This window comes from Drosophila obscura, unplaced genomic scaffold, assembly GCF_018151105.1.
Source record: "Drosophila obscura isolate BZ-5 IFL unplaced genomic scaffold, ASM1815110v1 contig_4, whole genome shotgun sequence".
NCBI classification, from domain to species: Eukaryota; Metazoa; Arthropoda; class Insecta; order Diptera; family Drosophilidae; genus Drosophila; species Drosophila obscura.
In genome coordinates, this window is record NW_024542828.1 from 7,402,226 (window position 1) to 7,430,201 (window position 27,976).

At 42.1% G+C, this 27,976-nt stretch overlaps 1 protein-coding gene across 1 annotated transcript; it reads left to right on the forward strand.

Moving 5' to 3' along the window:
* Window positions 1-534: 534 nt before the first annotated feature.
* Window positions 535-27,949, forward strand: LOC111065684. The gene is made up of 5 exons (XM_022353998.2): window positions 535-645; window positions 7,592-8,043; window positions 15,859-15,971; window positions 23,298-23,559; window positions 25,687-27,949. The coding sequence occupies exons 2-5, from the start codon at window positions 7,807-7,809 to the stop codon at window positions 27,097-27,099; spliced, it is 2,025 nt and encodes a 674-aa protein (XP_022209690.2). The 5' UTR covers window positions 535-645; window positions 7,592-7,806; the 3' UTR covers window positions 27,100-27,949.
* The last annotated feature ends 27 nt before the right edge of the window (window positions 27,950-27,976 follow it).

The following is a 27,976-nucleotide window of genomic DNA, read 5'->3' on the forward strand; positions in this document are numbered from 1 at the left end:
AACAGTTTAGAATGAACCCCACGCTCTCTATTACCTGGCCACAAGAGCAGCAGCAGCAACAGCAGTACTCAGTTACTCTCTCTGTCGTTCGCTCTCTCTCTCTCTCTCGGGGTGTTCATTTTGAACCGAAACGCAGGCCGAAACACGATTGAGCACGATGAGACATGCACACGAGCGTGTCTGTGTCTGTGCCTGTGCCTGTGCCTGCGTTGGCTCGTTGTGGCAGGCAGGGCAAACCGGCAAGCAGCCTCGGAGTTACCGTTCAGTTTATCCATCGCCGTCCCCGACATCGGACGTGGTGCGTCTCGCGTTATTTCATCAAAAGCGATCTGATCTGAGTTTTTTCGTATTCCGAAACATTTCACAAAACAAGAAGACTGAGTGGCGAAAAAGTGAAAAGTGCTTGCATCCAAAATACAACTAAAGATAAACGCCGCGCGTCGTGCAAAACCACACAAGAATATGCAAAAAGAGTTTTAAAATAAAGAAAATAAAACAAATTATATTGTGTTTAGTGTTTCCCAAACAAAACAGAAAATAAAATCAAAAGTAACAAAAACGAAATAAATACGAAATAGAACATAGTAAAGAAACAAAATCCATTTGAAAACCCTAACATTTTGGAGTATATATAGGAAATAGCGGGTAAGTGTGGCTAGGGAAAATGGATACAAAAAAAAATACAAAAGAAATTGGAAAACTTTTACCCCAAACGGCAGACCGGATTACGCATAGATCTCAGGCGTTATAAACAGATCATAAGCCTGGGAGCTTCTGTGGGCGAATGCAAGCCAAGCCGCTTTTTGGCTTTGTGATTAGAGCATTATCATAAGGTCACAAAATATGATTGTAAAAAGTGTTTTCTAATCTTCAAAGTGCGGTGACTAATTGAAACGAAATAAAGTATACTTTCCAGAGGAAGTAAGGCCATAAAAAAAAAACAAAAACTAAAAGATTTATGAGAGGAAGTAGGGCGAAAAAAAAGCCCCAGTGAAATATTCAAATAAACTTGGAATTATAATGGAAATCCAAAAAATAAAAAATCAAGTGTGGCTGGGCCCAACACAAGTGGAAAGATCCATCTGTGTGTGTGTGTGTGTTTATCTGTGTGTATAGAATTACAAGCGATGAGTGGAAGTATCTCCCTATAGATATCAGTTTTATATGGGCGATATGTGATCCCAACTGCCCCAAAACCAACAAAAACCAAATAGAACTCTTGGAGCAACCCAAGCATTTCTCAGAGAGTGTAAACAAATCATCTCTCTCAGGGGGCTTTTGTTTTGGGGGCCTGCATTGCGGTTCTTCTTCAAAGTCCAGAAACCGACAGAGCCAGCACATAGAGAGAGAGAGAGAGAGAGGCAGGCAGCGAGATGGCGAGACAAACTTTAATTATAACCAAATACTAGTTGAAGAAAGAGAGAAGACGAGGCGGGCGACACCTTTGTTTGACGCTGACAAACATTTTCATCTAGTGTTTTTTCTCTGTATTTTTTTCATATTTTTTTGTATTGTAAATTTGTTTAAATTATTAGCAAATGAGCAACAAGTGCAATAGCCATGCCACCCGACACAGGCAGGTTCATTATTTTTTCTCCAATTCTCTCTTTACTTCCCTTCGTGTTAATCCTTTGGTAAATACGCACTTCTTGTACCCCCCCTCTACCCGACTCTTGCTCTCCTGCACCGACTGTCTGCAGCGTAACTCATAAATTCACGCAAAATAAAATTTATGTTGCCGACAAGCGAGCGTGTGGCAGAAGGAAGGAGTGGTGGTGGTGCTACAGAGAGAGAGAGGGGGAGCGCGCAGAGATCTTTCAGATCGGGCGATAAGATCTCTGTTGGTGCCGCATGTGTCTTTGCTTTAAATGAGTTGTTAAACGGGAATCGTGGCCGCCACACAAATAAATAATAAGCAAGAATGGAAGGTAGAAAAACGATACAACGACTAGAGGTATACCCAGTGATGAGATTTATAGAAGAAAGTGCATTAAATCAAGTGGAATTTTTCGCTAATAGCTAAGGCTATACCCAGAACAAAAACTCACTACATTTTAAGGGTATAATTCCTTACAGGAAATCCCTGTTCTGCCCCCAAATGAGGTACACAATAATAACTCAATTTAGATTGATCCAGGGATCGGGCGGGTATTGAAAAGAGTTCACTCTCGGTTCGCTTTGCGGTCAATCGGTTTTAAGTTTGGGATTTTCCCCCCGAACTTTTGTTACCTGTTGGCAAATTGAATTTTAATTCAGAATTGAGTTTTACACATGTTAACCTTTTTTTTTTTTTTGTTCTTTCCCTGTGAGAGCACAGCGATTGGTGAGCCTTTTTTCACAGGATTTCCGTTTGCTGTTGCTGTCCAACCTTTTTTCAATGAAATAATCTCCTCACCCTCACCCTCTCAGCGTCGCCTATCCGCAGCGTGTATTCTGCCTCTAATTAGTATTCCAATGTCGTGTGTTGTTTATATCCAAAACATTGGATAAACTTTGCTTCTTCGTAGTTGAAACATAAATTTCAAGTAAAAAAAAGAAAATGTCCCCCAACTTTATTTATTCTTGGGCTGTTTTGTTTTTTTTTTGTTTTTTGAGAACTCAATTGGTGGGTACGACGTCTACATTTGGATAGTACTTCTTCTGCTTGGGTTCTTCATCAAAACTCAATTGTTTTTTGGGTGAGGGGCGGGGGCGTAGGACTTCTGCTTGGATTCTTCATTCATGGGGACTTTTGCTGCTGCTGCTGCTGGTGCTTGGGGTAGCGTGGGAAGTGCTCATTCTGCTCATTGAATCCCTGGGTAGTACTTTCCAATAGGCCTAAGCTACTTACAAGGTAAAGTCCTCGCTTACGCTGTCTCTCTCCCTCTCTCTCCCTCCCTCTCTCTCTCCACGCGGACAAGAAAACCAGAAAGTATCTTATGCAAATAGGTCTTGAGGACAAGTGAAAGATGCAGAAGGAGAGCAGCCACAGGAAGCACACAGCAGAGTACGAAGTAGTAGCTGGCAGAACAGGACAGAGAGAGAGAGAGATTATGGGGCGGACAAAAAAAACGAAGCACGCAAAAAGAAATTGTAAACACAAAACAAAATATTTGTTATACGCTTGTAAATTTTCTCGCGCGAAGCACAAAAGTAACGCTAAAGGAAACAAAAAGGAGGCGGGGGGAGTAGAATGAATGAAAGAAGGTAGAGAAGGAAGTGTGCGAAAGAAAAGCGAAAGCATAAGGCACGGGGCGGAAGCGAGAGAGGGAGGAGTGGGACAGGGAGAGGCTGATTTTCATGCCTCAGCTGGCGGCTGCCCAAAGGAGGGAACACACACACAGAAAGACCGAGCAATGGAAGAGGCTGCGAAACAGAACAAAAAAAAAAAACAAAAAACTTTATCGCAGTCCAGGCAGGACGTGCCCCTCCCTGAGCAATCCAAAACGCAATCCACAGTTCCTTGCTGGCTACCCTCACCACCCCCCCCCCCCTGCCAATCTCCTTCACGGTGTTTCACGCTCTCGCTCTCCTCTCTCCGCCGTTAATGCTGAGTGACATTGATGTGACATGCCGTCATCTTCTCATTTCCCACTGCCCAAGCCCCCCCACCAACCTCACCTACCACACACTCTCTGCCTCTTTCAACGCATTCTTTGCTTTATTTAAAAGTTTTCTTTGCTCTCTGTCTTAACGCCTCAGGGGCGTGGCAAGTTTTGTTTTGGATTTTTTTGTAGAACACACCTTATATAACAATAGAGGAAATCCCCGCACCCCACCCACGTACCCTTGAGACAGGACCCTCCCGGCACTGCAAAATAATAAATGATATGTAAACTAAGTCAAAAGTTGCCGTAGGTTTTGTAGCCCAGCCACTTTATGGAGCTTAACCAGAGGATTGGGTAGGGGAGGGGAGTGTGATAGAGGCCCCAAATCTTGGTAATTTGTGTGTGTGTGTGGCACAAGGAGGCATGCTGCAAGGCATTTACTATACAGATTAAAGTTATGGCAGGGGGCGGCAAAGCGAGCGAGAGAGAGATGAGGCTTTAAACTTAATCAAAGTAAACAGAAAATATTATAAATAATGCCCAAAGATCTGGTAAGCAGACAACAAAATATAGCAACAAGAATTAACCGATAGAAAAGAGGGTTTAAAATATATATAAAACCATAAAAATAATACTTTTTTAAAAGAACTTTCACTGTGTGAAAAAAGAAAACCCTTTGGGAAACACTTCAAAGTAGCCCTACAAATAACTCCAAGTCTCTGCCCAACACAACCTTAACCTTCCAACTTAATTCCCAATCATTCGAAAAAACCAAAACTACTTACAACTACTAATCCCCCTGCTCAGAAAAGGAAAAGAAAACCCTACTGCCTGCTGCCAAAAATCATGGCCCAAGCAACGCACATTTTGCAACACAATTATTTCCAAGGATAATTTCCAACTGTCTGCCGCATTTGTTCCACTTACGAGACGATCACCCGTGGTGTTATCAATACCAAATACTATAATGTCTCAATATGTGAACCGAACAAGAGACAGACAGAGAGAGAGAGTGAGAGAGAGAGAGAAATGGATATATTTCTACCTGAGTGTTCGTTGGTGTTTGAATTTTTACCAACAAACTAGACGATGTCGCACCCATATCAATTTCCTTTCTACCAAGCCAGAGACCGGCCAGACCCAAAACGAATTAAAATTACACATCGACGTACGGACCGTTGCGACAGACGTTGATGTGGAGAGGGATAGGGAGAGAGGGATTTTTACAGATCCTTCGTTGCCTTGAAAGAACATTTATCATTGTAGCTAATAAATGTGTTTCCTTTACCTGACCGACACACACACACACGGCATCCAGAGCCCAATTCCAATTGAGTCATTTTCCATTTGCAACGCAACCCCCCTCGAGATACGAGGTTTGACTTTGTCCATTTAATTTTGTTCCTTCTTACGTTTTTGTTTCTAGTAATTTTTTTTTACCAATCAAACAATTCAATTATAGAAATGCATATAAATTTCACGAGCAGCTGTTTGTTGCCTTCTTGTACTTGAGAGGAGGACAACCGCAATTGTCTTTTGTGTCAAGTACTGGCAAGAGAGCAGAGGAGAATTTTTGGTGTGTATGGTATAAATCACAAACGAAACGAAACGAAGTGAATGTGAATGTGAAAGTGAAAGAAAGTGTAGCCTTTAATTGGCCTGAAGTGCTTGGTATTTATGGGCTCAAGGAATGGGTTGAAATTGTTGGTTCTCTTGGGGGGTTTTCGATTGAAGTGTCTCCCTCCCTCACTGGGACAGCTGCTGGTCCTTATAAGTATTCCAAACTCCATCCCCCTGTCCAGCTTTTTAAGACAATTATCTAAGTGCTTGCTGCTTTGGGCTTATCGAGAGTAGAGAGAGTGGAGAGGAGAGGGACTTCACTCGCTAATTGCCCTGGCTCTCTCTGGCTCTGTCTCTGGCTTTGATTTCCATTACGCTCAGGCCTGCTGTCCATAACATTTCCGTTTTACTGGCTGGCTGCCTGCCCTGCCTGCTCCTTGCTTTCAGAATAAAGAATAGACAGGGCATAGCGAGGTCAGGGAGTTTTTTCAGGCTCAGTCTCAGACTTAATCTCAAAACAAATCGATTTCGTTGACTTTCGTCTGACTGCCTGTCTGTCTGTCTGTCTGTCTGTCTGTCGTTTCCTCTTGGACTTCAGTCTCTCAGTCTCTCGTCGCTCAGCCTTAGAGTTCTCCTCTTTTATTTTTTTTTTTCAACACGATTTATTTCATTATACTCAAACGTTTTTTTTTTTTTGCTTTTCGTTTTTCTTTTGTCTGCTCAAAGTTAATCACCCAATGGGCCAGACAATTCAATCGATTTTCAAGCGGCAGATACAAGATACTCTACTCACTCTCCTCGCTTAGTTGAGAGCTTTAAGATTTTTAAGTTTTAACTTTTATTTTCCTTTTCGATTTGGTTTGCTTTGCTTTGTTATTTATTAGTTTGCCGCTGCCGCCACTGCCACGGCCGCTGGGAAGTTCAATTCAATTCAATTTTCTTTACAACATTTCATCTTTGACATGTTTTGTGTGTGTGTCTGTCCAGAGAGTGTCCCCCCCACTGTCCGCTCCCCCTGCCAGTGTCATTGTATCCAAGCCACTGCTGCCTGTCTGCTCCTCCTACTTCTCCTCCTCGTTTCTCTTTCTCTTGCCTTTTTCCTCCTGGTTTGTCGTCTTCGTTTTTAATATCTTTTAATCTCCAATGTCAACAGCGGCTTACATTTGATTGCAAGACAAGACACACACACACAGACACAGACAGATACTTGGAGATACAAAGATACATAGCTACAGATACAAACATTTCTTCTTTTTTTTTTTGCTCTTGTGTTGTGAGAGAGAAAAAAGAGATCTTATCACAGAGAGCACATCGAGGCAGAGACCGAGAGACCGACCTCCTCTCTTCTCTTTTCTCTTGCGCTGTATAGAATCTCTGAGCTGTCAAGCTAATTAAATGAAAACCAACTGGCAACATATGTTGCAACGTATTCGTGGCATCAACCTTGGACTTGGGACTACCCCAAGCTAAACAAAAAGAAAAAAACAACAACAAAAAAACCGACAACAGATGGAGGGAAAATCTTGAAGTCCAACTTTTGATTTAAGTTCAAAAAAAAGGAGCTAGAGAATTTAAGATATTTTTTTACCAACTCTTACGCTTCACACATATCACATTACAGCCGGACCATCCATCCCAACCATCAATCAATCATCCAATTCAATCCTAACTCAATCTTAACCCCCCCGCCACACAACAACAACTGCCAAAAGGTTGCAGCCCGAGAGTCAATTTCTCTGCTCTTCAATTATTTTTTTCTAAGCCATATGTGTGAAGAAAAAAAACATCAACCGCACACAGAAACCCAAAAAAAAAAAGGATAATAAAAATCATAAAGAAGAGAAGTGAGAGAGAAAACCAATCCCCCTGCCCTTCGAGGGTTAAAACAATTGCCCATGAGTCGACAGAAATATCCAGGGGGTGCTGCTGCGGCCAAAAATAGAAATAGGATAAGCAGAACCGAACAGAGCAGAAAAAAAAAATAAATACTCAACGCACAAAGTAAATAAAAATAAAATGGCAAAAAAACTGGAAACGCATTAAGCAAAATCAATAAAAATTAACATTGGCCAGGGGGGTTAGGGATGGGGTATGGGTAGGTGTTATTTTGCTAGGGGTAGGTGTCATGGCTTAGGGGTGGCGGCAGAGTAGGAAAGCGCGTGCTGCTGGCTGCTTGCTGCTTGGGGCACGGGACGACCGTGTGTGAGCTGAAATGGTCAGGATCAAGCTAATTATAAAGATAGCAGGAGGATGGAGGATGGACAACTTGGAAATTGTTACGTGCCAGGACATTCATGTGTCAGATAATTAGCAGGAACAAAAGGAACACAGCACAAGGATACACAAGGCGACATGCGAGGCGACATGGACACATGCTGGTCTGGTCCACGCCGCTTTCAACGTAGTTTCTTTTACATTTCTGTTATTTGGCTGCTCATAAAAGATCCTTTGCGTATACCCCAACTAATCAGTATATCCTACTCTCGCTCTCTCTCTCTTTACAGCTCTTAGAGGCCGCCACCGACGGCTGTCCAGCGATGACAGCAGCAGCCATCGGGAAGCGCATTTGACCCCGCCCCCACACAACTAAACAAAAGAGCTGCAACAAAACACACACACACACGCACACGCACACACACCGAGAAACCTAGGCAGGACTCCAACCCAAGGACTGCCGTATACAAAAATTGTTGTGTTAGAACGGAAACACACACACCAAATGTGGAAAATGTTGGATATCATGGACATGCCCTCCTCCGATGCGGATATCTTTATGTTCGAGTGCGATGACTGTGCGGGGGGAATGCCCATGCCACTGGCACCGCCGCCACAGTTCCTTATACCGCCGCCGCCAAGGCCGCCAGCGTTGGCCGAATATACGGTGGTGCCGCAGGACTGCAACGATGAGCAGTTGGCCCAACAGCAATGGGACAGCGATGTCTGTCAGGCAATGCCGGTGAGTAGCCAAGCCCAGCACATTTTCCCTCCCCCACCCCCCGCTGTACTATAGCAAGTTAAGGCTGATTATAATTTCGAGGGCGTTGCAAATCCCCGCACACCGACCCATCCGAGGGGTGGCTGATTATGCGGCAACCCTTACCCGTTCTCTAAACTCGTAATGAGGTGGCCCCTGCATTTTGGCCACAGCTGTTGGGATTTTCCTTTTGTATTTTCTGGTTAGTGTTTTTCCTTTTCACATCGCTCGCAAGTTGCTTTTGGTTTGGTTTTTTTGCTGCGCGCTTTCTCGTTAGAGGTGTCAGAAATTTATGTTGCCTTATTGAATTATGTGTTATGCATATTGCAACAACAACAACAGCAGCAACAGCAACAACAATAGCAAACTCAAGTGGTAGGTTGATATTTGTAGCTGTGGGCGTGGTGGCTCAACACCCCAATAAATGTTAACAGTTGAGTGGCAAAAGCACTCGAAATCTGTGTATATGAATTTATTGAATTGATTTATTGACAAGTCAAAATCTGTTTGAATTTTATTTGCGATTGTAGAGGTTCCCGTAAATTTATTTTAATTGGGGAAATCGGTTTTTGTGTAGTTTTATCTTTTAAATTTTGGCTTTGATTTTATTTATTCTTCATTTTCAAATTCAAATTTCAATTAAATATCGCACAAAGAGAATCCTTTTTGTTTTTCTCTTTCATTTCCATATTTTCTTACTCCAAAACACTTTCACTTCAATCTTTCTTCGCTTAAAGGGGCCATCTTAAAGGCCATTTAAATTGAAGTCTCTGGCATAAATAAAAAAAGGCCCCAAAAAAAGGGATGATGAGAAATTGCCAACATGGCACAACGCCCCACACACACACACACACACACACACACAAAAATCCCTCCTGGTTGCGGGGGAAAAACCACAAGAAAATCACTTTAAAGCAAAAGTGAAACAAATTTTCTTTTGCGTTTGGGTTGCCTTCAAGTCAGTCCTTGAGGGAGAGAGAGAGAGAGAGTGTTGCCCGAGCAACAGCAGCTGTTGCACGGCTACTGAAGCTCTTCCGACATCAGCCATGCCTTGACGACTGCCGCCCGCCCCCTTGTACAGATGATGATGATGACCATATCCCCTCGCTGCGAGCAACAGAAATTACAATAACAATGAAAAAGTTAAGCGACAGGCAACAGCAGCAGCAGCAAAAGGACAACAAATGTTAGTGGGCCGTGGAACAAAAAAGAGAATGGCAACAAAAAATAAAGCACTGCCCTTTGGTCCTGCCACAGAACGGACTCTTGACTCATTCTGGGGAAACATATGGCTGGCTGGCTGACTGGCTGGCCCCGAAATCAACCCTCGACTTTAAAAGGTTACATATTTAATTTCTGTTTTCCTCACATAAAAACATAGATAGATAGATAGATAATTTTTCATGCGGAAAAAAACTCTCGTCTAATCTGTGGGGGCAAAGTGTTTGTTTAGGCGCAGGGGAACGAAAGGCAGGGGCAGGGGTATGTTATGAGTAAAACAAAGATCAAATTCCACATATCAACACACAAACTGCAGCACTGTGGAAAACGGTCATTGATAAAATTTCACGTGCTGCCAGTCAGCGCCCCAAAAAAAAAAAAATAAATAAATCTCTGGACTCCACACGAAAAACTCGAGTGTTTTCCACTTAATTTCCAACATGAAAAATTTAAATAAATAACACAAAAAATGTATCTATATAAGCCCGGGCTGTGTGTGTGGTCTTTACCTCTGCCACAGCCCCTGGGCCCCCGTATGAGACATATCTCTGAATCTGGAGTATTATTTCTGTGTGTGGGCAACACTTGAGGCTGTCTCTTGGTCTGTCTGTCTGTCTGTCTGTCTGTCGCGCGTTGGCTTCGTGTCGTTGATTTATGCTGACAAATCAAATGTTAACATGCAGTTTATGTCTCGTGGAAACTGTATCTCACGGTTAAGGGATTATATTAGATCAAATTTTCTTATAAGAGCCCCATACCCCCCACCCCATTAAAAATCTCTGAGAAAATCAGCTTAAAATCAGAAAAAAATCAAAGCATTCGAATCCAATTTAATGGATTAGCATTGGCAGGGGTGAGGGCAGTGGGTGGGTGTGGGTAAATTGAATGACAGGAAAAGCAGGAATTGTGCCAATTTGAAGAAGGAAAAAAAGAGGCAAACTCGTGAGGGGCGGACAAACGCGGAAAACCTTTAAAGGAAGGCAAAAGGCGGAAGCAGCTCCAAAGTGAAATTAAATTTCACATGTGTCTGCAGAAGGAAGGAAGGAAGGCAACCGGCAGGGCGGCTGGTATATACATATATATAGAAAAAATCCTTGACAAGCAGCTTCTGATTTGCTTCAATGGGCGTGGCAGAAATAATCCTTTTTTTTTTTTTTTTGCACATTTGTCCCAAAGAAATATTTCAACGTTTTTCCTTTAAGCAGCAAGCAGGAAAACGACGAAGACGACGACAACGACAACGACGAAAACTCTTGAAGATGATGATGGCTTGGGGTTACTTTTTTTTGGGGGGGTTAAAGAGTGTGTGTGGCCCACAGACAGGGTTGGTGGGGCGATAGGGTATGTGTGGCAAATAGCATGACATTGATATCAAATGTCGTGAGAATGCGAAATTCCTTAGCTACATATATATTTTCTATCTCTATCTCACAACAATTTTTGTTGTAGTCTGTAGTCTGCTTTTGGGCGTATGGGCAAGTTCTTGGATTTTGGGGTTTTTCGTTCATTCTTGTTGGTTGTTTTTCCGGGGGTTTAGTGTTGATGTTGTTTACAGTTGACATCGCCAGACACAGCTGCAGACAGCAGCAAGAAGCAGGAAAAACTACAGAATGATAAAGGGGGCTGAGGGAGGAATGAAAATGAAAAATGTTGCCAGTCAGAGAGTAAAATGTATATTTTATATAATATACAAATATTTATTTCCCGTTTTTTTTTTTTTGAGAATATTTAGAGAAATAAATGATACTTAAGGATTAAAGCTGTAAATAAAAGTTAGTTGTGCGCTCTGTGGTTCTCTGGTTTTAGCCAAGAGCAATATATTAAATGTTTATTTATATCCCCTTTAAAGTTTCAAAATTAAAGGCTTTCCAACTTTAAGCCTTTTGCTAGCAATTTTTATATTATTTTCTTTGAGTTTTTTCCAATCGAAACCCCCACACAACCCCCAGCGAAGTTTTCTTCGACTCATTACACCCTTTAGATGATGATGATGGTGCTTACGCCCCCCCTTCGCATCTTATGGGTTGCAGAGGGGTACCCTCAATCACGAAGCTGTTTCCAAACAATTGCACTGCCAAGTGGTTACACCAATGGGGTTTTGGGGAAGCTCCAGGTAGCGCCACCTCACCCTGCCACACCATACCACACAGCTCGATTCTCGGATATGCACGTGCTATGAAAATCGAAGTTGTTAGGGCTTACAGGATGTAGTAGCAGTGTTGAGAAAAAAAACAGGGGAAGCCACAACAGCCACACACACACACACACATCGCATGTTTGAAAAACTTTTGCCATGTTATCAAAGCAACGGCCAAAGTTGCCTTAGCTGTTGTCTGCACTGCACTGCTCTGTGCACTGCAAGTGGCACGTGCTTGTTGCAACGCAACATCATCAGGCTTTTGTCTATGTGTGTGGGGGGGGCCAGAAAAAAAACTTTTGTGTTTTTCTCATCAGGCACGAAAATGAAAACGCTGCCGCGCGGCTCTCTCTCCCATCAACCGTTTGACTTTTGCAAGAGAAACGAAAAGTTGTTAACTTTTAAAGTTTCTGCGCCCAAAAGAGCGGTGAGAGAACTTTTCAATAGGTTCAAAAATAACAACAGCAACAACAACCACAGTTTGACGACTGATTTTGATGACTCCACTCTGGGCAGAAAATGTTCTGCCCGTACTTTGTTGTGCCCCCCCCGTCTTTTGTGTGGGTTTTATGCACCTTTAAAAATTGGGTCAAAGCCAAGCACAAAAACCTTCACACTTTATGGCCTACTTGAAGGCGAAAGCAAAAAAAGCCTGGCTGATTTTTCATGATTAAAAAGAAAAGAAAAAAAACACATACACATAAAAGTAAGAAACATTATGCAACACTGGCTGCGTTAATCTACATTCTGCGCGCACTTGTAAGCACTTTTTCCTTTTGTTTGTTTTACGATTATTATTATTCTTTTGGCTTAAACTTTAGGCCATAATTTTACATTTATCCCAGAGTGCGGTCCCCTCCAGCTAATGGGTTTTCTTGTGGGATTTTGTTTTTGTTTTCCTGGAGCAGCGCCTTAATTATTTTATCGGCCAAGTTGGCAGCACTGCCCGTCGTCTGACTGCTGACTGCCGACTGCTGTCTCTGTTTGCGTTTCCTTTATTTGTTTTTTCCTACCATAAATCGTTCAAAAGCTGCTATCGCTATCTGGGTGTATGTTTACCTTTTGCCTACTACTCCTTTGCCTATTTTTTTTTTCTCTTTATTTAATTTAATTTATGGAATGCCTAGAGCCAGATGGAAGGCCTTCAATCATACAGTAGGGTCCGCGGCCTACTGTGTTGCACTGCTTATCTGTAACGGGAGTGGGGGGTGTGGTCGAGCAACTGTAACTCTGCCGCCGCCTTCTCGTTGTTATCGATAATGCGACTCTGTTTGCTTACAACTTTTTTTTCAGTTTCTTTCTTTCTGTATTTTATCTTTTGGGTTAATCCGTAGGGGCATGGCTCTGAGGCAGCTGGAAGCGTTTCGGTGGCAGCTTCTGGCACTCCACACGCCACAGCACACAGCAATCGACAACTGTCGCAATGTCTACAAGCTTCCCAATCTATCCCCCCCCGCTTCATTTATTTGCTTGCCCCCAAAAAATATATATGAGCATTACAAATAGGTAAACGCTGCATTTCGTTGTGCATGTATTTTAGATTTATTGATTATCAACGCACACACACACACACGGACACGCACAATGCAGTTCAAAGTTGACTTGGAAAATCGTTTCGTGTGTGTGAGAGAAGCATGAGAAATCTTTAGACAAAAGAAAATTATTTCGTTTTTCTTTTTCACAAGCACACACAAAAATTGAATGACGCAAGTGTGATTTCTATATGAATCAATGGGGTCCCGGGTCTGGTCTATTCGGGAGTGTAAGAGATGGTGTGATAGGCAGCAGGGGGAGGGACAGACAGACTGAGAGCAGGTCTCTAAGCTGCTGTCATTTTATTTGATAGTGGGGTGAGGCAGGAAAAATTAAAAACTTTTATCGGTAAAATAATCGAAATGAATAATAATCAAAAAAAACTTACCAGAAATCGAATAATAATTGGCAAATCTGCAAAGAAAAATATCTTTTTAATAATTATAATAGTTATAATTATAATAATGCACAAAATTATAATTATAATAATTATAATTCTCAATCATTTATTTTTCGATTATTTATCGATAACTAGGAGAAAGCTCTAAATTTTGGTTGATTTACTTAAAATAAATTGTTTTATTTTGCACAATATTTTCAATAATCAATATTTAAAGCGGATTTGATAGATCGAATTTGGGGGCATCATTTGATTATCCGCATCATCTAACGATACATAATACCACATTAAATCAATACATTTGCCCTTCAGCGTCTCCCAAATGCTCCACTGCTCCACATACAATAAAAAAAGCCAAAAAAAAAATATGGAATGAGAAGCATAAGGAAAAACTGGCGTCAGGTCTCATTAATCAATTTGATTACGAGCATTGGGGCATTGTTCGTCTGTTCCTCAGTTCCTCTGGGGCTGCCACACAGCTTTTGGCGTTGCACTGCACACACACACGCAACACAACACATGCCGCATTATAATTGTTTAATTTATTATTATTTGTATTTTGGTTTTGCCTTGAGAGTCGTCTGTCTCAGCGATTTGTCTTTGAAAATGGATTTCAAAATATCACAAAACAATTTCTTTCGTTTCGGTTTTGGATTGTGATAAGCGTCTGTCGTCCCCCCCCCTATGGCACTCCCCTTTGGTACTGCTATTGTGTGTGTCTCCCCCCACCCTGCCTTTTCCGATAGTTTAAACAATTTCGCCATTTGGAGCAACGGCTGCTGGATGTCAATATTTTTATGGCTTATCTGTGACTTTAGGCGGTGGGAGAGCAGAGACCTTTCCCCCTCTCTCTCTCTCTCATTGAAATATTAATAATAATATTTATATTTGCTGCAAGCGCTTGATTAATTATATGCCAGAATCCCCTTTCTTGGGACGATAAGCGGCGATTGGAAAACGATGGATGCTTCCGCATTTTCTGTGTGTGTCCCACATTTCATATTTGTACGCATCTACTCATTCGTATTTCTCTCTGTTTGTGCGTATTTGTGCCTGGCAAATAAATCAAAGCCGAGCGAGAGATGCATTTAATAAATTAGTAAATGCACAAAATGCATTATAAATTAAAGAGTAGCCCACATACACATAAATGCAGCACAAAGAGCACCAGTTGAGTAAACACACACACACACACACAGATACTCTCCAGATACTCGTTCATACAATCGCTGGCGAAATTATTTGCACAGCTGTCAAAGTTTGACCTCAATATTCCCTCTGTGCGTTTGGCATTCTCTCTCGCTCTCCATCTCTCTTTCCCCGAAAAAATATACATATATATATTTTCAATGTTTTTGAGTGATTTATGCTGCGTTTGTCTCTGCTGTGCAACGACAGGTGCATTTTTGTGGAGGAGTTTTCCCTTTTTTTTTTCTCCTCACCCGACTGTTTTTTCCACCAAAAGTTTGGGGTCAAAACGCCAGTTTGCGCAACAAACAAACACACAATTTAAATAAATAAAACTACTTAATGCAAAAATATTTCAAATCTACGGTGTGAGGGGGGGGGGGAATGAAACAAAAAGTCAGTTTATCTCTTTCTTTTGACAGGCGACAGGTGAGAGGCGGCCGCTCTGTCGCTGCCGCTGCCCCTCTGATAAGCAAAAAGTTTTTGTTGGAATGATAGTTATTTTTGTTGTTGTTGTCATTGTTGATTTGAAATATGAGAAAACTCGTTGGCAAAGACATAAATATTCAAAAGGTAAAGGCTGCTTTTTTTTGGGTATATTTTTTTCCGACATTTCAAAGCATTTTCCATGTTGTTTGGCTTATGTTATATACATACATATAATGCCCGCCCACCCCACGCTTTTCTTGCAGCTCCCATAAAAATCTCAGCTAATTTTTTTCTTTTATCAAATGTACATATTTTCCTGCCCATCCTTGAGTTGTTTTGTTGTAACTTTTTTGTTGTTTTGTGCATGTTCAAGCATAAATTCAAAAGGCAAATTGCTCGCTTTATCCACAGCGACGATGACCTTAATTTACTGTAAGGTCTCTGGCCAAAAAAAAAAAAGAAGGTAAACGCCTACACTCTAGCTTCTTGGCCTGGCTGGCTCTAACCCATACTCGCCACGCTTCTCTTGCGGAGCCAAAGTAGAAGCCAAAGTAACAGGAAAAGGTTAACAGCCAGCCCAAGTCGCGTGCACTGCGCTTTTGTTTGCATTTCGTTAGGCATATTTACCAAAATATATTTCCTCCTCGTCCATTTAGTATTTTTCCCTCATTCAGCGCAGTCAGTGTTTTCCTGTGGCTTTCTTTCGTGTCTTTTTGTTGTTGTTGTTTTGGTTTGTTTTCTGCTTTTTCGTTTATATGCAAAATGGCTTTGTGTTTGAGTTTGAAACGTTGATTTACATTACTGCTCCCCCATCCGCCCATCGCATTAACATTTAACTTTTACTTTTTATTAACCCCAAAAGTTTCTCTCTCTCTCTGTTCATTTGCAGATCTTGGATGCTAGCCTGTACAGCAGTCAATCGTTGGCCACCTCGGCCATGATTGCGGTCTTCTCGCTGCTATTGGTCTTGATTGTTCTCATCTCGTCGCTGTTCGTTTGGAAGTAAGTAAAAGATACAATATCTAGTGCTAGTTGTATGTATGTATGTATGTATATGCACCTACAATGACTCAATTATGGTCTTGGGGCCACACACAATCCAATGCGGGGATCCAATACCCATTCCCCCTCCTACCCAAAACATTCTTCCATTCCATGCAACGCCTTGTGTGGCTTTGTCTTGACTACTATTATCGCGGCTTGTCTGTCTGTCCCCCGGCAACTTTTACCGCAGCAGCTGAAAGCTCTCCTCTGTGCTGGGGAGGCGTTAACCATTGCCATGCAACATGTTGCATGTGGCATGTTGTTGCTCTTTTGCTTTTATGATTTATGTGCAGCAAAAAAAAAAAAAAACTTTTGCGCTGCCAGATAACTGAGTAGAGATACGAACGGAAGAGCAGTGGAGTAGTTTTGGAGTGAGGGGAGCAGAGATCTTAAGATGAGAAATGGTTAGGAATGAAATCAAGTTTAAGAAACGCTTTAACTCAAGTGCTGCATTCACAAAAAAAACTCAAAGAAAAGGTTTCTAATAATTAAAACAATTATTTATATCATTGAAGCCATAAAAGTAATCTGTGAAATAAAATATTCCTCATTATTCAGCATATTTTTTGTTGATAGAGATCTTTCAGCCACAATTGAAGCTACAAAAACCATTTAGCCACAGCTTACATCAAAGGCAATAATAGTTTTCATCATTTAAACTGTTGGCTCAATGCTTTCCATCAAATAGTCAATGAATTGTGTATTTAAAACAAATTTAAACAACTTTAAGCCCTCGTAAATATCTTAACGATGCAATTTCTTTTATTTAAATTAAGTAAATAACTCTCCATAAGCTTTTCATCAATTGATTAAAATACCCATGATGCATTTACAAACGTTTTTAAATCGCACACCAAAAAAAAAAACGTAATTAAATCAGAGAGAGAGAGGGAGCTCAAAGCATTATGCACTTATTGCCCCACAAGGGCAGGGCAGTAGGGTGAAAGGATAAAAGTGTTGAGCCGCATAAATGTTCGCGCCATGTAAAAAATGTGCAGCAGGCAATGTGCGCATAAACATTATAAAACTATATCAAAAATGTATGTAAAACAAAAGTGCAACAAAAAAATCACGAAAGAAATGAAAATCCATTTGTAAAAGTTATCCCTACCGTTAGAGCGAGAGAGAGAGAGAGGGAGATAGAGAATGAGTGAGGGAGATAGTTGTAGCAGAGCCAAACGAGAATTAATGTAGTCTACTTTCGAGCGGAGCCACACAGTGACCTCAATATGGGAATGTATGCATGTAATATTTATGTGTGTGTATATATATATATGCATGCATTCAGTGTGTGTATTTGTGTGGGTGCACTTAAAACCCGAAACTAAATTAAATTGAAATTTTAAATAAATGCTGCAGCAGCTACAAGAAAAAACACGTGAGAAATGGCTCACACACACACAACACACAAAAAAACAAATCAACTTTTGGTTGGGCGGTAAAAAAAACACACACACACACACAAAAAAGATATAAAACAATTTACTTTTACGGTCTCAAGGAAAAAAAAAAAAAAAAAAAAACACACACACACCATGAGATTGCAAACGAAATGAAATCTGCTGCAGAAATAAACCACAAAAGGAGAACGCAAAAAAAATACTAATGGGAAAGAGAGAGGTAGACAGAGAGGGAGAGAGCGAAACAAACTCTGGACATTGTTTGCATGTAATTCAGTGTGGAGTAAAAGCTGCAAAAGATTTTTGCAAGCACCGCAGTGGAGTAAGGGAGAGCAAAGAAGATAGATAGAGAGAGAGAGAAAGAGAGATGCCAGTTCTAGATAACAGTTATAGGCAAAGGCACGAACACAGCCAAGAGAGGGACAAGGCCAAAGCTAAGGCTCAACACTTTTTTTTATAGCAGAGACTTTAATGGGTTAAATTTTTTGATTAAAGCACTTTTTAGTGCTGAAGGATTTTGTGGTATCATCAAGCAATATACTTTACAGATCCCTAAAATGGATTGGTAACGCTTTATGCAGGGAGCAATTTAAAGGGGAAACCTCCTGCTAATATCTTCTTCTATTCAGCTTTTTGAGTGTTCATAAATGTTTTAAAAATAAACCCCGACTAAAATACAAGTACCATCATTATTCACCAGCCAAAAGCCACTAGCTATCCCCACATGTATTGATTTCCCCGCCCCACAGTAAAGCGAAGAGAACTTTTTCTTTGCTGCTCATTAACATCAACAAGTGTTGAAGTAACATGTTACACACAGTTTTTTTCTCTCCCTGTTTTCTCTGTCTTCCGCAAAATCGATTTTCGCTTCAGCAAACAACAACAGAACCCCGAAAAACTTGGACGCAAAAATATTCATGGGACTCTTGTCCATCAGCAGCATCAAGAGGGGCAGGGGGCTGGGTCTGGGGGCGCGTATGTGTGTGTGTGTTTTTGGGTCCTGAGCATCAGTTGTGCTACAAGCGATTTTCATACATATTCATTAAAGTTCTGCTGACCGCACGGGCACGCACCAGCGAGAGAGATAGCAAGAGGCATCAACAGAAAGAGATGGACAACAGCACAGTGGAGAAGGGGCAGGGGCAGTGGGGAAGAGGGGTGCGTGAATGTTGCTCTTGTGCTTCATCATTTTTGAGGCAAACAAAAGGCAAAAAAACAACAACAACCATCACAAACGGGCATCTTTATTACATAGTAATCTATGCATATGTGTGTGTGTGTGTCTGTATGGATGTTTTGTATGTGTGCGTTTAGGCGAAAGGAAAAGCTTTAAGTGTCTGGACCCGCCCTCCACTCTACTATAGGGCCCTGTGTGTGTGTGTGTGTGTGTGTGTGTGTGTGCCATTTCTGTGGCATTTATGATGTGGCACATTATTTGTGCTTTTATGTGTTGCGTGTCCTGCCCCCAAAAAGAGAAGCACAAGAAACGAAAGAACTATGGAAAAACTCATAAATAAAATAGCAACTAATTTTATTTATATTTTTGGTTTCTAGCCTAATACAAATCAAATAATCATAATGCTTTTATATGGCGCCGCCAGCCAAAGCAGTCGAGGACACTACGATACCTCAGTACCTCAAAGCGCGTATGCTCTGGCATTCATAGTCTTCGAGAGCCAGGTGTTCAAGCAGCCAAATTGCTAGAAATGCCATTTCTTTATGCATTTTTGTGGCATTATTATTTTATATATATTTTTATATATGTATATATATATTTTTTATACTCGTATCCCCCTGGCCGCTTTATGGCTTTTAAATTCTTGATAAATATTTAATTAAAATGCCCCCGATGGCAGAGATCTGTGCTTGGCTCCAAAAACGATTATCATATAAAATTCAAACCATAAATTGCATTTATTATGATGCACACCACACACCGCACTGCAGCACACCACACCCCTCACTCGCTCACTTTGCCAACAATCTCTGGGACTCATAATTACCTTAATTATTTTAATAAACCCCGACAGACACACACACACACTTTCTCGCTCTCGCTGGCAAATGTTTGCATATTGGTAACTTTATTAATTACACGAAAATGTTGCATGTGCAACATGTGGCAACAAAAAAAAAAAAAACCAGGGAAATCTGAAGCGCTTGTCATTAAAATTGTTAACATTGTCGCCAGTTAATAATATTTCAATAAATAAATATATGCTTAATTTATATAAATATTCGCAACACACACACAAATTATGGTTCAAGTGGGTGGCCAGGGGCAGGAAACAAAATACGCTCGTTAAATACAAACTCCAAAGTCAAGTCGTGACGTGTCGAGGCCTTTTTGTTTGCTAAATGATGTTTCATTCATATTAAATGAGAAAGATGAAGGTACACAGGCCACAGCCCCACTCATAAGCAGGAAGAAGCTATGACATCTTCTGACTCTTAAATAAATAAAATCAATTTCATCAGAATGGCAATTTAATTTTGCTCCCTTGAAGGAGTTCTTTCCTCTGCACGCCTGTCTGTCTCACATATGTGTATGTAAGGCCGCCCTCAAGTATGCAATAACAATCAAAATTTCTGTTTATTATAAGAGGGAGAGATTTTCATTTTCATTTACCTTTTTTCTTTCTTTTCCCCCCCATTTGTTTCCCTGGCAATTTCACTTTCTTTTGGGCATATTTTTAATCAAATGCTGCCTGGAGAACAACCAACCAGTGTTGCCATGTGACTGACTCATTGGCGGCTGTCAACAGCTGTAGCACTTTTCTGCCTCTCTTCTCCACCTCTCCCTCTCTCTCTCTCTCTGGTAATTTGATGCCTTTTCAGAGTCTTGCATTTGCGGCTAGGTCTTGCGGTCAAGTTTTGTTTGTTTGTTGACTGGGCGGCCTGGGACTGGCTGCTGGTCAACTGCAGTCAACTGGCTGCGGCGTTTCAGTCGTTGTGCAATGGTCAAAAGCAGCGTGAGACAGGCGGGTGTAGTGGGGTAGATTTTTGAGCGGTTTAGAGACCACCAAAGTGGCACTGGCGGCTGGCGGTTGTCTGTTTGTGTGTGCCTCTTTGACTGCAACTTTAAACAGAAATCATCATTATGGGCCTAAGCAAATGTTTGTTTATAAAGTTTAAGTGCAGAAAAACTGGAAGAAAAACTAGTAATATATACAGAAAATTGTCGTTTCATTTAAGTACCAAAAAAATCGACAAATATTGATTTCCTTTTACTCGAAACAGAAAAAAAAAAAAAAAATTTTGGAAATCAATTTTCTTGCGCTGTTATTTGCCTTTTTGTTTAATTTTTTTCCCTTGTTTTCCCCTGCCCACCCCCTTTCCGTGCTACAACTATGCAGATTTTTGCATGCAATTTCCATATCAAAGTCTTAACACGAGGCCTCCACTCCACTCCACTTCTCGTACACTTTCTGGGGAATACCTCTGCTGCCAGTGTTTTCCCTTCCTTTATTTTATTCTTTGTAGTTTTTACTTTTTTACGTGCCGAAGGAGCTTTGCGTTTTTCGCCGTGTGCAACCCCCAAAAGTGAGAGAGTCTCTGTTCCTCTCCTGTGTAACTTTCAGCAGTTCAGAGTTCATAAATAAAAGATTTCACTTCTTTGGCAAGCCGTAACTTTGGCAAAAAAAGAAAAAAGAAAGAAAGGAATTCCCTACCCCACAAACCACCTTCACCGTCGTACAACATTGTTGCCCCTTTCTGTGGCAGAAGCAGCAACAGCAGCAGCTACTTTTTATTGTAAATTGCTTATGTGTCTGCTGTGTGTTCCCCGGGGCAGGCCCCCAAACGCCCAAAAGGTAGTTTAAGATGCTGCCACACACACACAATCCTTCCATCCCTTAAACATACAGAGCAGCCAACCCCCTCCAACCCTTTTGCATATATCGAGCATACAAATGGTTTACTTTCTTGCCAAATTGTACGACACTCTGGGGGATGCCAGTCAGCCTGCCTGCCTGCCTGCCTGCCTGCCTGCCTGCTCGTTCGGCCATAACGCTTAGAAATCAAACAAGACTCTCGCTCTCTCAAAGGGTTAAGCAAACACATGCCCCCTGTCTCACTCACTCTCTCTTGTAATCCTCCCACTCTCTAAGTTTGATTTGGTTTTTACGCCTCGTAAGTGAAATGAAATGAAATGAGGCACACACAAAAGTCAAGAGGCAGACACACACACTGACACACACACACACCGAACAGTAGAGAGTAGGAAGAGAAGTGCTTTGGCTTGTGCGGCATGCCACATTATTTAATTTACTTTTAAGAATATTTTACAAGACAGACAACAGGCGGCAGTCCTGTCTTGGCTTCTTTCTCAGCCACTGTCTTGGCCGCCTTCTCCACTCTTAGTCTCTGCCTACGTCTCCCCATCTTAGTCTCTGCCTCCTTCTACCCATCTTAGTCTCTTACTTCTTCTCCCCTCTCAGTCTTAGTCTCAGTCTCGAGTCAATGTCAACAAGCAGCAGCACCAGCAGGCAGCATCTTTCATTCTCTCCTTAGCTATGAGTAGGCTAACATGTAATGTGAGAGGTCCTCAGTGGCCGATGTGTGTGTGTGTGTGTGGGGTTGGAGGGTGTGGCTGTGTGTGTGTGTGCTGTCATTTATATTCTTCAGGGAATCAGGCATATTATGCAATATCAGATTGAGTTTGTTACGACGCCATTCAAAGCGATTTAAAGCTAGAAATTTTGAAGTTCATACATGAAGATTTCCACCGACTGATAGCTTAAGAAGCCAAGCTTTTTTTTCTGCAGATATTCTTCTATAAGCTCTACCCCTTTTATGCGCAAAAAAGTTTTTCTTCTTACAAAATTCCAACAATTTTTTTCCACAACTTCTTCTCCAAAAAGCCTCTCGAAAAGGTAAACCAATCTTCGTCTATAATTTTTTTTGCTACCTTTTCTTTTGGTTCCTCGGCCGGTAAATACGCCTAAAAGTGGGTAAGCATTTTTAATGTACCGCCCCCGCCCAGCCAACAATCAGATGCCACAAGTTCTCTGTCTCTCTCACTCACTCACTCTCTACGCGCTCTGTTTGAGAGTTTTTACGAGCGACTTCCGTCTTGACATCGCAACATGTTTACCTACAAGACATTACAAGGATGTTAGCTCATCCTGGGGGAAGCCCCCAGCAGCCCAGCCAAAGCGTCTTACTGCTACGTGTGGCCTGGCCTGTCCTGGCCTGGTGTGGCGTCAATTTAATTTCACATTTTTCATTATGCTTATGCCTGCCACATGAGGAGCAGGCAAGGCAAGGCAAGGCAAGTGGAATGTTTTTCTTCGGTTACTTGAAGGCATCGTCAAGGTTGTCTGTTTTGTCTTTTTGCCATGGGCAACACTTAATTATGTTCATTATTTTCATGGCACGCGGTTGTCCCCAAGTACTGAGAGGATTTCCCTGCTCCTTCTGAGGCTTGCTCCTGCTGCCGCAGCCTCCTTCAGAGACTTCTCCCAACATCATTTTGACATTCTTGACGCTTTGTGCTCATTTAAATTGAATTTTATGTGTGTGTGTGTGTGTGTGGGGGGGTTGGGGCTGTGGGATTTGCCGCGCATTCTTTATTAATCAAATTGTTTTGGGGCAAATGTTTCTGGGCGCGCGCAGTGGCATGGAAAATCGTGGCTTGTTTACCTGACATTTATCAAGCAGGCTGCCTTGCCTCCTGGCTTTGGTGTCCTTTTTTTGGTCATTACAAATCGATTTATCTCCTTTGGCTTGGACCAAGCCAGAAACTTATGGCTCTATTAGCCGCTCTCTACGCCGCCTCCACGAAGTACATTATAATCATTATAATCATCATCATTTATCTCTCTCTCTCTATCTCTCTTTTGGCACATTTATTAATCAATATCTGTCTTGATTTTCTTTGCAGAAACAAGCGCAAAGTGCAGAATCTGCTGCCCTGCAAGACACCCACACGGGGACCACTCACTGGTGCCATGCCACTGGGCGGCGGCGGTACTTTGGGCTCAGCCCATCATCATCATCATCATCATCATGGGCTGTATGAGGATCCCGATGCACATTTGGGCCATCATCGGCCGCTGGTGATGCATCGCCATCATCATCATCATCAGCAGCATCATCAGCAGTTGCCGCATCATCATCATCATTATCAGCAGCATCATTCAGAGGTTAGTATCTTCCCCCCTTATACACCATACACCAGTCCCTGCCCCTGCCCCATATCCCTTTTCCTTTTGACAAATATTACGACAAATGCTGTCAAAACAGTGCACTGTCATTGTCATTGTGCTGTGTCCTGTTTGGCCTGTGTGCCGTGTCCTGTTTGGCCTGTTCTTGATCCTGTCACATGCAATTCAATTGTAAGATGAAACCACATTTCCTTCCAACGCTACAGCGCTGATATCCATATCCATATCCCCCTTGCTGTCTTTCCCTTTTTGCTGTGCATATTATTCATTGATGTGTCCTACTATTTGCTGTCTTTATGCCCCTCCCCCATTGTACGCCTCAATTTACACTTGAACTTGACATGGGACGGACATACATAAAAGGACATATACATATTCATAAAGATATATGAATGCCCTCTATATGAATGTAGTATATATACTCCCTCCCTCTCCCTCTCTCTCTCCCACTCTTTGTGAGGCTTAATTTCAGCTCCTTTTGTGTACCTAAATATTTTACGACTCTGACGCCTGGAGGGCTTTTTTTTTTCTTCTCTGGCATTTCTTTTCGTGCTTTTGGCAGTGAGCTGGAGCTGGAGCTGTAGCTGGAGCTGGGTCCTGCCCTCTAAAAACGTGTTTTCTTTATGGTCTTCCTCTTGCCCTGCTTCAATTTTTATTTCATATATTTTTTTTTTTTGCCATATTTTATGAGAGAAAGAGAGTGAGAGAGAGGGAGTGAGGGGCGCAACCATGTGAAGTGTGTGTTTATTTTATTGTCTGATAAACAGCTCCTTTAGCATGGCTATGCCAGGGTGTGGAAATCTGCCTAATATATTCCCCCGTGCTGTATATATAGTAGTACATACAGCCAGTGATAATCCGCCGCGGTTAAAAAAACCCGGTGACGGGGGAAAATGGGCACAAACAAGTTTCGCGCTGTGGTGTTTGGTCTTAACATGATTGTAATTAGTATTATAATTTAGTATAAACCCCAAGTGTGGTGGAGGCGTTTAGTGTACTCTACCCATGGACATGAGAAGCACAAAATGGATTTCTCCGATATTGGTCGAAACATTGACGTTTCCAAGGAAAGTAAGAAAATAAAACATACTATTTAAGAGGAACTGGAAAAAAAATCAAAAATATTCCTTGAATGATGGATCGTGAGGAGAGCCATTTAAAAATTCTATAATTAAAAAAATATTATGGAGGCAATCCCAAATATGATATACTTAAGCTAACAATCCAAAGTCCTAGGCCCCAAAAGTTCCGGCTTAATTATACAAAGTGTGTGGTCGCTGACCATGAACCGCCCCCATCCAATTATGTGCAGGTGGTCCGTGAGTATCAATAAAGTAGAAAACATGACTTCCTATTCACAGGGGCGGCTATTGTTCGGCCCTGGTTCTGGTCCGCAGCGACCACGCCATCTTTGACCATTTAACAGACGGCGGGGCCGGGTTCGAGGGTCCATGTTTTTTTATATAATAGGCCCCAATTTTCAGGTCCAATTGTTATGCTTACATTACTCCTGGAAACGAATGGACAAACGCACAGTGCCCAGTCATGTCATACCAAGCCCCCCCCCAAATACAAACATGTTTGTGGTGTTTTTATCTAAAATTAATAATAATTACAATCAATGTTTAAGCCAAACCCGAAACCTGTTTCAATAGTGTGGTTCGCACCAAGATCGTACAACAATTATATTTCACCAATGGGTTTTTTATTTATATGGAGGAAAATAATTATAATAAAAATAAGCAAAAGTATAGGAGGTCATATAACACAGGTACTACATACATATATAGCCAACGCTTTCAATTAGTTTTGTGGCCTCGAGATGGGCGAGAGAACTTTTCACTTTTTTCTCTCCACTTTTTACTTTCGCTGCTTCAGTGGGTCGTGCGGCCGCCTATTTATTATTCATTTCTTGTGGCAGTTTTACTCCTTTACTCCTCCTCCCTTCCTCCTGCCCAAGGGTTAAAGCGGCTTACGCGAAACAGCAAAAGAAAAGAAAAAAAAATGCCAGTAAAAGTGACAGTGAAAGTTGCCTCCCTACCCTCCAGCGGCCCCTTTTTGTGCAACCCTTTTACTAACTGACATTCTCCCTTTCTGCCATTACAGCTGCTGCAAGGCAAAAGCATTCACTATCCCAGCGGCTATCCCATGACACGGTCGCCACCCTTCCTCGTGAGCTCATCGCCCGGACCCGATCCGTATCGCTCCAATGACAATGTGTACGAGGAGCTGGGACCTGGGCGCGTCGATTCGGATGGCGAATCAGAGCCACCAATGCATTCCGATGATGATTTCGCCGAGGATGAGTTATCGCTGCCCGGCGAATGCAGTTTCCAGAAGGAGCCAGCAACAGCAGCAGCAGCAACAGCAACAGCAGCGGCAGCAACAGGCACCACAGCGGGCCCGGGAGCCACGCCGTATCATGAGCGTGCCGGTGGCAGTGGCACACAGGGTGGAGGCCAGAGCACTAGCTGCAGCCTGCTGCAACAGGCGCCACAGGAGCGTCACAGCGTGCTGAGCAGTGGGTCGTCGACGGGCCAGGATGCCTCCACGGCCACAGCCTCCTCTGGCAGCAACAACAACAACAACAACAGCGAACTGCTGCTGGCACGACGCACGCCACGCACGCGACAGCAACGTGCCCAGGATCAGGATCTGAATAACAGCAGTTCGACGGCAGAAATCGCCGACTTGGCGCCGCTGTACGACAACCGCAGCAACCTGATGTCCCTCGGCTACATGGCCCGCTCGACAGCGCCACAGTTCTACAATACGCTGGAGCACGAGGTGGAGCGACGGAACCGCATCAATGCGCAGCTGAGCAAGGCCGCCGTCCCGCCACTCTCGACCATCTACAGGGAACGCATTCGCTATCCGACGGCATCCCAGCAGTATCCCTCGAACAGTGCCAGCGGCCTGATGGCCGCCACCATGCGGGCACGAACACAGCCACGGATAGTGGATCGTCGCCTGGCAGCCCATCAGCATCAGCATCATCGCATTCATGCGGCGCCGATGCATCAGGAGCCCGCCTATGGCTATGCCGAGCCCATGTACAATGCCAACTATTATTATGAGAGTGCCGCCGCCGCCGCCAATTATCAGGCACGAGCAGTGCCCTATGACACCAGCAACAGCACCAGCACCGGGGACTATCGTCATCCGTATGGCGACTCGAGCTTTGGCTCCGATTCCGGTTACAGTCATCATACGCCCGCCAGTTCCATTGGACGACAGGACTACGATCTGGCAGAGCCGCAGCACCAACAGCAGCAGCAGCTTCAGACACAACAGCCCAAGCAGCCCAGCAAACTGAGTTCAGCTCTGAGCTTTGGCTGGAATAGGGGCAGGGGTAAAGCTACGCCCATGATGGTCGTGGCAGCGGGCAATGCATCCGGCAGCAGTAGCGCTGAGGCCACCAGTCCCAATAACAACAGCAGCGCCTGCTCCACAGTCACCTCACAGCTGGACAATAATAATGCTGTTGCTGCTGCTGCTGCCAGTCTGTCGCCAGCGTAGATACTTTCTCATGTAAATTCAGGCCCGTGCCCGTGCCCGCCCTTCCTTTGTACAGTTAGTCATAGTCGGATAAGTTAGGCTTCTATATTCAAAAGAAAAAAAACAAAAAAACAAAAAATCTGTCCTGCGTGTACATCGTCAAAGCAATAGATAATAATAATAATAATAATAAAAAAAGAGAGCCCAAAGTTTCTTGATAGGTTTATTATTACTATATACCATATACGATACGATACGATACGGATCGAATGGATGTGGCCATATGACAACAGTTTTCGCTCTGTTTCAAAAGCAAAACTTTTTCGTCTCGAAAGCAAAGAACTTATAGATCCTAAGTGTTTTTCCAATGTGATTGCCAAATTCTACAATATATATATACATATATATATATATTTAATGAACAAAAAAACTAAGAAAGCAAAACAACCAACTAATTTATAATGTATTATTAAACTATAAAATTATCCATTAATCATAAAGTAAATTTTAAGTTTTATTTTTTAATTTTGTTTGTTATTTTAGTTTTTAAGAGACAATTAAAACAACAACAAAAATACAATGAAAAAAATGCATAAAAACACACACACAAAGAAAAACCGTTGAAGCGAGAAGATCAACAGAAAATATACCAAAATATCAGAAGAAAAAGAAAATAATACAAAAAACATAAAAGAAAAATCAAACAAATTGGCTTTTTTAATTTTTATTCAAGTTTCTTTTAAGTTAAAAAATGAAACTTTTAGGAAGAAGCAGGTATAGATAGTTCGCATAATTTCTGGTTAAAGTCGAAACTTTAAGCGTAGAAAGTGGGTTTAGGGGTAATAATTTTTTTTTTTTTAATTTTAATTGGAATTGAGTTTTTGAGTTTTTAGAGTTT

Coding starts and splice junctions, on each gene's coding strand:
- LOC111065684 (XM_022353998.2), top strand. CDS start 7,807: ATGTGGAAAATGTTGGATATCATGGACATGCCCTCCTCCGATGCGGAT. Junction 15,972..23,297: donor TCGTCGCTGTTCGTTTGGAA/GTAAGTAAAAGA, acceptor TTTTCTTTGCAG/AAACAAGCGCAAAGTGCAGA. Junction 23,560..25,686: donor ATCAGCAGCATCATTCAGAG/GTTAGTATCTTC, acceptor CTGCCATTACAG/CTGCTGCAAGGCAAAAGCAT.